Genomic DNA, 12,390 nt, shown 5'->3' on the forward strand with positions numbered 1-12,390 from the left:
GTGGCCTGACTGTGAACGCACTAAAAGACTCTGGGTTGAGGTCAGTGATAAATTAGTCTACCGTACTATTCCCAAGGGATGAGCTATCTCTCTCTCTCTCTCTCTCTCTCTCTCTCTCTCTCTCTCTCTCTCTCTCTCTCTCTCTCTCTCTCTCTCTCTCTCTCTCTCTCTCTCTCTCTCTCTCTCTCTCTCTCTCTCTCTCTCTCTCTCTCTCTCTCTCTCTCTCTCTCTCTCTCTCTCTCTCTCTTCTCTCTCTCTCTCTCTCTCTCTCTCTCTCTCTTCTTCTCTCTCTCTCTTTCTCTCTCTCTCTCTCTCTCTCTCTCTCTCTCTCTGCCTGCCTAAAGGACCTTTAGTTAACTGATATTATCAGTCAGTCCTCCGTGACCACTTCTCCTTTTGCACATGACAGGGTTGTAGTTGCCGGGGCAACAGAACAGTACAGAGCAGAATGGATCTGGCTGGAGCTGTGTTGTGTGTAGCGTTGAGTAGCTCTGTCACGCCCCAGCAGCACTGTCAACATTGCATTCAGGGAAGACACACACACAGCAGAAACCCCCCCGGCTCTCTGCCTCTCTTAGCATGTGCTACTTCTCTCGCTCTTGCTCTCTCTCTCTCTACTCCCCTCTTACTCGTGGCTCCCTAAATCTCCCTCTACAGTCTACTCCAGCTCCGCCGTGCTGCTTATAGTGTTTTTTTTCTCCAGTCTTGTCTTAACCAGCCAGGGAAGATGTCCTCCAACCCGTCCCCAGGAGCAGAGTCTGGACCTGGGGCCAAACCCAAACCCCAGTCCCCCTTGAGGAAGAGGGGTAGCCTGCAGTACTCAACCAGCCCAGGTAAGGAGAGGGATAGGGATAGAGGGATGGGGATAGAGGGGTAGGGGGTAGTTTATATACCATGTTATCTGTGACTGAGTGTGTAATGTGTATGTATGACTATTTTTCATTTAACCTTTTATTTATACAGGTTATTCTCATTGAGATGAAATCTATTTTACAAGTGGGACCTGCTACTTATGTTAGTGATGCTACCGATGCAGACAGATGCACATGTTGTCACGGGATGAGTTCTTCTGTTCTATAAACTGGGATCATGTTTACATCGAAGCATTCAGTCCATGTGGTAGGTGTAGGGAATATGATGAATGAAGACGGAGACAGTCCTGCATGAGCGATGTTTGTCCTTGACTAGTTTGGTGAGCTCGAGACCTGTTGATCGAGGGGGATTTTCGGGAGTAATGTTTTTAGTATCCCAGTATCCTTTGCACTCGTTGATTTTTGGCATGTCCTTTCTTTGGGCAAATTGTTTTTGCTCGATGGTTGTGGGAAAAGTAAATATAGACCTATCAGGAAACACTCTGTGTGATCCACTGCAGTAAAAAATGTAAAACACCCATAGGCATATTAGATATTAGACCATTAATTCATACCCATAGGCCTATATGTCCCTGAATGTAAGTTATTGTTGAGCCATTATACAATACATAGCCTACCACGTAATACGCATGGCAGAAAAACACAAAGCAAACGTAATTAAGATGTCTTTGGTACATAGTTGGTCTTGCCTATAATCCAAAATTAAACACATTTGAGTAATCGCCTTTAAGTGTAGACTGTATTATAATGCACACTGGGAGGACTGGTTACCTTATGCTACACTCAAACATTACATTTACATTACATTTAAGTCATTTAGCAGACGCTCTTATCCAGAGCGACTTACAAATTGGTGCGTTCACCTTATGACATCCAGTGGAGCAGCCACTTTACAATAGTGCATCTAAATCTTTTAAGGGGGGGGTGGGGGTGAGAAGGATTACTTTATCCTATCCTAGGTATTCCTTAAAGAGGTGGGGTTTCAGGTGTCTCCGGAAGGTGGTGATTGACTCCGCTGTCCTGGCGTCGTGAGGGAGTTTGTTCCACCATTGGGGGGGCCAGAGCAGCGAACAGTTTTGACTGGGCTGAGCGGGAACTGTACTTCCTCAGTGGTAGGGAGGTGAGCAGGCCAGAGGTGGATGAACGCAGTGCCCTTGTTTGGGTGTAGGGCCTGATCAGAGCCTGGAGGTACTGAGGTGCCGTTCCCCTCACAGCTCCGTAGGCAAGCACCATGGTCTTGTAGCGGATGCGAGCTTCAACTGGAAGCCAGTGGAGAGAGCGGAGGAGCGGGGTGACGTGAGAGAACTTGGGAAGGTTGAACACCAGACGGGCTGCGGCGTTCTGGATGAGTTGTAGGGGTTAATGGCACAGGCAGGGAGCCCAGCCAACAGCGAGTTGCAGTAATCCAGACGGGAGATGACAAGTGCCTGGATAAGGACCTGCGCCGCTTCCTGTGTGAGGCAGGGTCGTACTCTGCGGATGTTGTAGAGCATGAACCTACAGGAACGGGCCACCGCCTTGATGTTAGTTGAGAACGACAGGGTGTTGTCCAGGATCACGCCAAGGTTCTTAGCGCTCTGGGAGGAGGACACAATGGAGTTGTCAACCGTGATGGCGAGATCATGGAACGGGCAGTCCTTCCCCGGGAGGAAGAGCAGCTCCGTCTTGCCGAGGTTCAGCTTGAGGTGGTGATCCTTCATCCACACTGATATGTCTGCCAGACATGCAGAGATGCGATTCGCCACCTGGTCATCAGAAGGGGGAAAGGAGAAGATTAATTGTGTGTCGTCTGCATAGCAATGATAGGAGAGACCATGTGAGGTTATGACAGAGCCAAGTGACTTGGTGTATAGTGAGAATAGGAGAGGGCCTAGAACAGAGCCCTGGGGGACACCAGTGGTAAGAGCGCGTGGTGAGGAGACAGATTCTCGCCACGCCACCTGGTAGGAGCGACCTGTCAGGTAGGACGCAATCCAAGCGTGGGCCGCGCCGGAGATGCCCAACTCGGAGAGGGTGGAGAGGAGGATCTGATGGTTCACAGTATCGAAGGCAGCCGATAGGTCTAGAAGGATGAGAACAGAGGAGAGAAGGTTAGCTTTAGCAGTGCGGAGCGCCTCCGTGATACAGAGAAGAGCAGTTTCAGTTGAATGACTAGTCTTGAAACCTGACTGATTTGGATCAAGAAGGTCATTCTGAGAGAGATAGCGGGAGAGCTGGCCAAGGACGGCACGTTTTGGAGAGAAAAGAAAGAAGGGATACTGGTCTGTAGTTGTTGACATCGGAGGGATCGAGTGTAGGTTTTTTCAGAAGGGGTGCAACTCTCGCTCTCTTGAAGATGGAAGGGACGTAGCCAGCGGTCAGGGATGAGTTGATGAGCGAGGTGAGGTAAGGGAGAAGGTCTCCGGAAATGGTCTGGAGAAGAGAGGAGGGGATAGGGTCAAGCGGGCAGGTTGTTGGGCGGCCGGCCGTCACAAGACGCAAGATTTCATCTGGAGAGAGAGGGGAGAAAGAGGTCAGAGCACAGGGTAGGGCAGTGTGAGCAGAACCAGCGGTGTCGTTTAACTTAGCAAACGAGGATCGGATGTCGTCGACCTTCTTTTCAAAATGGTTGACGAAGTCATATGCAGAGAGGGAGGAGGGGGGGGGAGGAGGATTCAGGAGGGAGGAGAAGGTGGCAAAGAGCTTCCTAGGGTTAGAGGCAGATGCTTGGAATTTAAAGTGGTAGAAAGTGGCTTTAGCAGCAGAGACAGAGGAGGAAAATGTAGAGAGGAGGGAGTGAAAGGATGCCAGGTCCGCAGGGAGGCGAGTTTTCCTCCATTTCCGCTCGGTTGCCCGGAGCCCTGTTCTGTGAGCTCGCAATGAGTCTTCGAGCCACGGAGTGGGAGGGGAGGACCGAGCCGGCCTGGAGGATAGGGGACATAGAGAGTCAAAGGATGCAGAAAGGGAGGAGAGGAGGGTTTTGCCAGCAGCATACCACCCTGCATACCACTGCTGGCTTGCTTCTGAAGCTAAGCAGGGTTGGTCCTGGTCAGTCCTTGGATGGGAGACCAGATGCTGCTGGAAGTGGTGTTGGAGGGCCAGTATCTTTCCACTGGTCTAAAAAATATCCCAATGCCCCAGGGCAGTGATTGGGGACACTGCCCTGTGTAGGGTGCCGTTTCTCGGATGGGACGTTAAACAGGTGTCCTGACTCTCTGAGGTCATTAAAGATCCCATGGCACTTATCGTAAGAGTAGGGGTGTTAACCCCAGTGTCCTGGCTAAATTCCCAATCTGGCCCTCAAACCATCACGGTCACCTAATAATCCCCAGTTTACAATTGGCTCATTCACCCCCCTCCTCTCCCCTGTAACTATTCCCTAGGTCTTTGATGCAAATGAGAACGTGTTCTCAGTCAACTTACCTGGTAAAATAACGGATAAATAAAAAAATCTGGGGGAGAACGTAAAGGTCTAGGCGATGCTGTTGGTTCATTGATGCGCAGGGCGGTTTACAGAGTTAGCTTACAATTATAGTGAATTTGTATTTGATTTTAAATAGCCAAGTCAACAAAAATGTGTTATATTTAGGAAGTAGTAGGTAGCTGACAGAGGAGTATGAAGTAGTAGGTAGCTGACAGAGGAGTAGGAAGTAGTAGGTAGCTGACAGAGGAGTAGGAAGTAGTAGGTAGCTGACAGAGGAGTAGGAAGTAGTAGGTAGCTGACAGAGGAGTAGGAAGTAGTAGGTAGCTGACAGAGGAGTAGGAAGTAGTAGGTAGCTGACAGAGGAGTAGGAAGTAGTAGGTAGCTGACAGAGGAGTAGGAAGTAGTAGGTAGCTGACAGGAGTCACGCACCTTGATGGATGAATTCTATACACTTATCTTTTAATTAACTTAATTAATTAAAACAGAGCTATATTTTCATGATATTCAGCATATTAATGGTTATCACTGTGTGGGCCTGTGTCTCTCCAGTCCCAGACACACGGACAAACTGTGTTATGGACCCCCAGCCCAGTAGGCAACAAGGTATCAGATGTCAAAACATCACACCTGTTAGATTATTGAAATGATGTCATCTGTTTACATATACATGTCATTCAATAAACAAGTTCATCGTAAAAAGAAAAAAAGAAGCAGAGCATTTACTTCTATGCAGGAACATATATCTACTTCAAATGATCGTACTAGAAATCCATTTCCTCTCTCATAAAGGCCTTCATTTGATATAGGAAAACACATTGAAACACAGAAATCAGATCAGTGTGAAACAAACCCTCCAGACATGGAAAAAAACAAGGCCAAGTCCCAAAGGGCTCCCTATTCTCTAACCAGTGTCCCAAATCGCATCCTATTCTCTAACCAGTGTCCCAAATCGCATCCTATTCTCTATTTAGTGTCCCAAAGGGCTCCCTATTCTCTAACCAGTGTCCCAAATCGCATCCTATTCTCTATTTAGTGTCCCAAAGGGCACCGTATTCTCTATATAGTGCACTGCTGTTGGACCAGGGCTCAATACATAGGGCATTTGGGACACACTGCACCACAATTGTCTCTGATTATCTGCAGAGATGTCAGCTGACAACACTTATTACTGTAATCACACTGCAGTACGTGTCAGACTGTCTGGGACACACAGTTACACGCATCAGTGACGTGCAGGCAGGGTAGACCGTAACTAATGTTTTTTTGGTCCATGATTTTTTATGGATTTTAGTCTAAAAGTCCCCAAATGTGATAAAACTGCTTCGATAGCTCTGGTCGATCTGTGTCGACCTTCCATTCAAATCGTTGACAGGTGTGGCCATTCATGACCCCATTGCCTGTTGATGGACAGTGGTAGTAGGCACACTGGCATCAAGGTTGATACTAGCTTCGCTCCTTGCATTGTGCAGATTTAATATTTTGCGAATGCTTATTGCCTTTAAAAGGCTTGAACATGTTGTGTGGGGAAAAAGCTTGCTTATTTGGGCGTCCTACATAATTTGGCGCGGATCCCTTGAACTGAGTAAGGAAGCTAGCCCGTGGGTAAAAACAACCTGACACAATAAAGCGCGTCAGATTATTTTCTCACATTCTCCCATCTATTTCTTTCACAAAAGTTCTGAATCTGTTTTTACAGACACAGTATGTTTTACATTCATTGTTATTAGTCTCATTGTCTTGTAGTTATTCGTTGTTACCCTTCAGCTCCATTCAACCCCTCCCATCTCTTAACACCAACCAGTCCCACCCTTCAGCTCCATTCAACCCCTCCCATCTATCTCTTAACACCATCCAGTCCCACCCTTCAGCTCCATTCAACCCCTCCCATCTCTTAACACCATCCAGTCCCACACTTCAGCTCCATTCAACCCCTCCCATCTATTAACACCATCCAGTCCCACCCTTCAGCTCCATTCAACCCCTCCCATCTATCTCTTAACACCATCCAGTCCCACCCTTCAGCTCCATTCAACCCCTCCCATCTCTTAACACCATCCAGTCCCACCCTTCAGCTCCATTCAACCCTCCCATCTATCTCTGAACACCATCCAGTCCCACCCTTCAGCTCTATTCAACCCCTCCCATCTCTTAACACCATCCAGTCCCACCCTTCAGCTCCATTCAACCCCTCCCATCTCTTAACACCATCCAGTCCCACCCTTCAGCTCCATTCAACCCCTCCCATCTCTTAACACCATCCAGTCCCAGCCTTCAGCTCCATTCAACCCCTCCCATCTCTTAACACCATCCAGTCTCACCCTTCAGCTCCATTCAACCCCTCCCATCTATCTCTTAACACCATCCAGTCCCACCCTTCAGCTCCATTCAACCCCTCCCATCTCTTAACACCATCCAGTCCCACCCTTCAGCTCCATTCAACCCCTCCCATCTCTTAACACCATCCAGTCCCACCTTCAGCTCCATTCAACCCCTCCCATCTCTTAACACCATCCAGTCCCACCCTTCAGCTCCATTCAACCCCTCCCATCTATCTCTTAACACCATCCAGTCCCACCCTTCAGCTCCATTCAACCCCTCCCATCTATCTCTTAACACCATCCAGTCCCACCCTTCAGCTCCATCCAACCCCTCCCATCTATCTCTTAACACCATCCAGTCCCACCCTTCAGCTCCATCCAACCCCTCCCATCTATCTCTTAACACCATCCAGTCCCACCCTTCAGCTCCATTCAACCCCTCCCATCTCTTAACACCATCCAGTCCCACCCTTCAGCTCCATTCAACCCCTCCCATCTCTTAACACCATCCAGTCCCACCCTTCAGCTCTATTCAACCCCTCCCATCTCTTAACACCATCCAGTCCCACCCTTCAGCTCCATTCAACCCCTCCCATCTCTTAACACCATCCAGTCCCACCCTTCAGCTCCATTCAACCCCTCCCATCTCTTAACACCATCCAGTCCCACCCTTCAGCTCCATTCAACCCCTCCCATCTATCTCTTAACACCATCCAGTCCCACCCTTCAGCTCTATTCAACCCTCCCATCTCTTAACACCATCCAGTCCCACCCTTCAGCTCCATTCAACCCCTCCCATCTCTTAACACCATCCAGTCCCACCCTTCAGCTCCATTCAACCCCTCCCATCTCTTAACACCATCCAGTCCCAGCCTTCAGCTCCATTCAACCCCTCCCATCTCTTAACACCATCCAGTCTCACCCTTCAGCTCCATTCAACCCCTCCCATCTCTTAACACCATCCAGTCCCACCCTTCAGCTCCATTCAACCCCTCCCATCTATCTCTTAACACCATCCAGTCCCACCCTTCAGCTCCATTCAACCCCTCCCATCTATCTCTTAACACCATCCAGTCCCACCCTTCAGCTCCATTCAACCCCTCCCATCTATCTCTTAACACCATCCAGTCCCACCCTTCAGCTCCATTCAACCCCTCCCATCTCTTAACACCATCCAGTCCCAGCCTTCAGCTCCATTCAACCCCTCCCATCTCTTAACACCATCCAGTCTCACCCTTCAGCTCCATTCAACCCCTCCCATCTCTTAACACCATCCAGTCCCACCCTTCAGCTCCATTCAACCCTCCCATCTATCTCTTAACACCATCCAGTCCCACCCTTCAGCTCCATTCAACCCCTCCCATCTATCTCTTAACACCATCCAGTCCCACCCTTCAGCTCCATTCAACCCCTCCCATCTATCTCTTAACACAATCCAGTCCCACCCTTCAGCTCCATTCAACCCCTCCCATCTATCTCTTAACACCATCCAGTCCCATCCTTCAGCTCCATTCAACCCCTCCCATCTCTTAACACCATCCAGTCCCACCCTTCAGCTCCATCCAACCCCTCCCATCTATCTCTTAACACCATCCAGTCTCACCCTTCAGCTCCATTCAACCCCTCCCATCTATCTCTTAACACCATCCAGTCCCACCCTTCAGCTCCATTCAACCCCTCCCATCTATCTCTTAACACCATCCAGTCCCACCCTTCAGCTCCATTCAACCCCTCCCATCTATCTCTTAACACCATCCAGTCCCACCCTTCAGCTCCATTCAACCCTCCCATCTATCTCTTAACACCATCCAGTCCCATCCTTCAGCTCCATTCAACCCTCCCATCTCTTAACACCATCCAGTCCCACCCTTCAGCTCCATCCAACCCCTCCCATCTATCTCTTAACACCATCCAGTCCCACCCTTCAGCTCCATTCAACCCCTCCCATCTCTTAACACCATCCAGTCCCACCCTTCAGCTCCATCCAACCCCTCCCATCTATCTCTTAACACCATCCAGTCCCACCCTTCAGCTCCATTCAACCCTCCCATCTCTTAACACCATCCAGTCCCACCCTTCAGCTCCATTCAACCCCTCCCATCTCTTAACACCATCCAGTCCCACCCTTCAGCTCCATTCAACCCCTCCCATCTCTTAACACCATCCAGTCCCACCCTTCAGCTCCATTCAACCCTCCCATCTCTTAACACCATCCAGTCCCACCCTTCAGCTCCATTCAACCCTCCCATCTCTTAACACCATCCAGTCCCACCCTTCAGCTCCATTCAACCCCTCCCATCTCTTAACACCATCCAGTCCCACCCTTCAGCTCCATTCAACCCCTCCCATCTCTTAACACCATCCAGTCCCACCCTTCAGCTCTATTCAACCCCTCCCATCTCTTAACACCATCCAGTCCCACCCTTCAGCTCCATTCAACCCCTCCCATCTCTTAACACCATCCAGTCCCACCCTTCAGCTCCATTCAACCCCTCCCATCTCTTAACACCATCCAGTCCCACCCTTCAGCTCCATTCAACCCCTCCCATCTATCTCTTAACACCATCCAGTCCCACCCTTCAGCTCTATTCAACCCCTCCCATCTCTTAACACCATCCAGTCCCACCCTTCAGCTCCATTCAACCCCTCCCATCTCTTAACACCATCCAGTCCCACCCTTCAGCTCCATTCAACCCCTCCCATCTCTTAACACCATCCAGTCCCACCCTTCAGCTCCATTCAACCCCTCCCATCTCTTAACATCATCCAGTCCCACCCTTCAGCTCTATTCAACCCCTCCCATCTCTTAACATCATCCAGTCCCACCCTTCAGCTCCATTCAACCCCTCCCATCTCTTAACACCATCCAGTCCCACCCTTCAGCTCCATTCAACCCCTCCCATCTCTTAACACCATCCAGTCCCACCCTTCAGCTCCATTCAACCCCTCCCATCTCTTAACACCATCCAGTCCCACCCTTCAGCTCCATTCAACCCCTCCCATCTCTTAACACCATCCAGTCCCACCCTTCAGCTCCATTCAACCCCTCCCATCTCTTAACACCATCCAGTCCCACCCTTCAGCTCCATTCAACCCCTCCCATCTCTTAACACCATCCAGTCCCACCCTTCAGCTCCATTCAACCCCTCCCATCTCTTAACACCATCCAGTCCCACCCTTCAGCTCCATTCAACCCCTCCCATCTATCTCTTAACACCATCCAGTCCCACCCTTCAGCTCCATTCAACCCCTCCCATCTATCTCTTAACACCATCCAGTCCCACCCTTCAGCTCCATTCAACCCCTCCCATCTCTTAACACCATCCAGTCCCACCCTTCAGCTCCATTCAACCCCTCCCATCTATCTCTTAACACCATCCAGTCCCACCCTTCAGCTCCATCCAACCCCTCCCATCTATCTCTTAACACCATCCAGTCCCACCCTTCAGCTCCATTCAACCCCTCCCATCTCTTAACACCATCCAGTCCCACCCTTCAGCTCCATTCAACCCCTCCCATCTATCTCTTAACACCATCCAGTCCCACCCTTCAGCTCCATTCAACCCCTCCCATCTCTTAACACCATCCAGTCCCACCCTTCAGCTCCATTCAACCCCTCCCATCTCTTAACACCATCCAGTCCCACCCTTCAGCTCCATTCAACCCCTCCCCATCTATCTCTTAACACCATCCAGTCCCACCCTTCAGCTCCATTCAACCCCTCCCATCTCTTAACACCATCCAGTCCCACCCTTCAGCTCCATTCAACCCCTCCCATCTCTTAACACCATCCAGTCCCACCCTTCAGCTCCATTCAACCCCTCCCATCTCTTAACACCATCCAGTCCCACCCTTCAGCTCCATTCAACCCTCCCATCTCTTAACACCATCCAGTCCCACCCTTCAGCTCCATTCAACCCCTCCCATCAGCTATCTCTTAACACCATCCAGTCCCACCCTTCAGCTCCATTCAACCCCTCCCATCTCTTAACACCATCCAGTCCCACCCTTCAGCTCCATTCAACCCCTCCCATCTCTTAACACCATCCAGTCCCACCTTCAGCTCCATTCAACCCCTCCCATCTCTTAACACCATCCAGTCCCACCCTTCAGCTCCATTCAACCCCTCCCATCTCTTAACACCATCCAGTCCCACCCTTCAGCTCCATTCAACCCCTCCCATCTCTTAACACCATCCAGTCCCACCCTTCAGCTCCATTCAACCCAGTCCCACCCTTCCTCCATTCAACCCCCCATCTCTTAACACCATCCAGTCCCACCCTTCAGCTCCATTCAACCCCTCCCATCTCTTAACACCATCCAGTCCCACCCTTCAGCTCCATTCAACCCCTCCCATCTCTTAACACCATCCAGTCCCACCCTTCAGCTCCATTCAACCCCTCCCATCTCTTAACACCATCCAGTCCCACCCTTCAGCTCCATTCAACCCCTCCCATCTCTTAACACCATCCAGTCCCACCCTTCAGCTCCATTCAACCCCTCCCATCTCTTAACACCATCCAGTCCCACCCTTCAGCTCCATTCAACCCCTCCCATCTATCTCTTAACACCATCCATGTTGGATTATTATTGTCCATGTAAACTGTGATGTTTCACAAACGTACTGAACCTGTTATGCACGTGAGTGAGGACCCAACAGCGGTTTAACAAATACTGAGTCATTTAATGTCAAAACACAGGGAAGACATAGATCCTCTTCAGACGTATATAATGGCAAAATAGACAACCCGCAGAGAGGGCGACAAATGAATCATAAAGTCCTTCTGATATTTTCAGAAGAGTCCCCTTCTTAGCAGCAGAGGAGAATAGCTGGGTTAGCGGCGACAGACTGCTGGTCTCTCTGGGTAGGCGTGGGTCGTAGAGGACAGAGGTACCTGATCACACATAGCATCAGATGAACAGGCAGATTCCGACAGGACGGGACAAGGGTGAAGCAAACGAGACGATAGTTTGGTTCTGGCATGAGAAACTCAAACGAGAATCTGACAAAGACAGAAGCAGAAACAGGGAGAGAAATAGAGACCTAATCAGAGGGAAAAAGGGAACAGGTGGGAAAAGGGTGAACGAGGTAGTTAGAGAATATGAGGAACAGCTGGGGGAAGGAGAGGAAGAGAAGGTAACCTAATACGACCAGCAGAGGGAGACGGAGTGAAGAGAAAGAACAGGAACAAGACATAATATGACAATACATGACAGAACCTTTTCTATTCTGATAGTTTCTACAGATTGTAAATTAAAGATAAACCTTTTTGATAAAAGTATTATTATATTATTGATCAATTGACTTTTCAGATCACCCAGTATTGCTGTCTGCAGAGTTAGCGCCAGGTAAATGTTGCAATTCTTCAGCCATTCCTGGACATGTGACCACAAACAAGCTACATATGGACAGGTTGTATGGAAGGTTGTATCCCCCATATATAGAACATTCTATTGGTTGCAAGAATTTTGTATAATCATTTAAATTTAAAAATTCTATCTTTTGAATCCGGCGTCATTTTGTGTATCAGTTCATAAATCATGTGCCATGGCATCGGTACATCGAAAATCTCTTCCCAACAATTGTTCAATCAATATGCCACAGTTGTAAATTTTTTGGTCCTTAAATTAAACGGGTATACTTTTTAATTTATCACAATTTTCTTTAACCAATTGTGGTCTTTTAATGCAGGGCCGACAGACGAGTTCCCTACTTTTACTCTCGAGCTGCTACCGCCCCATCGAGGTTAACGGGGGCCTGTTCAGCCCTCTTTCTCATGTAGTCCACGATCAGCTC

At 49.3% G+C, this 12,390-nt stretch overlaps 1 protein-coding gene across 1 annotated transcript in view; it reads left to right on the top strand.

Moving 5' to 3' along the window:
* The window catches only part of LOC124032375 (AMP deaminase 2-like), a 95,213-nt gene that overhangs the window by 31,558 nt on the left and 51,265 nt on the right, over window positions 1-12,390 (top strand). Inside the window, exon 2 of the mRNA XM_046344736.1 lies at window positions 704-833. Within this exon, the coding sequence (XP_046200692.1) occupies window positions 728-833 (106 nt within the window). The 5' untranslated portion in view covers window positions 704-727. The remainder of the gene's footprint in view (window positions 1-703; window positions 834-12,390) is intronic.

Source organism: Oncorhynchus gorbuscha, linkage group LG03 (genome assembly GCF_021184085.1).
Source record: "Oncorhynchus gorbuscha isolate QuinsamMale2020 ecotype Even-year linkage group LG03, OgorEven_v1.0, whole genome shotgun sequence".
Classification (NCBI taxonomy): domain Eukaryota; kingdom Metazoa; phylum Chordata; class Actinopteri; order Salmoniformes; family Salmonidae; genus Oncorhynchus; species Oncorhynchus gorbuscha.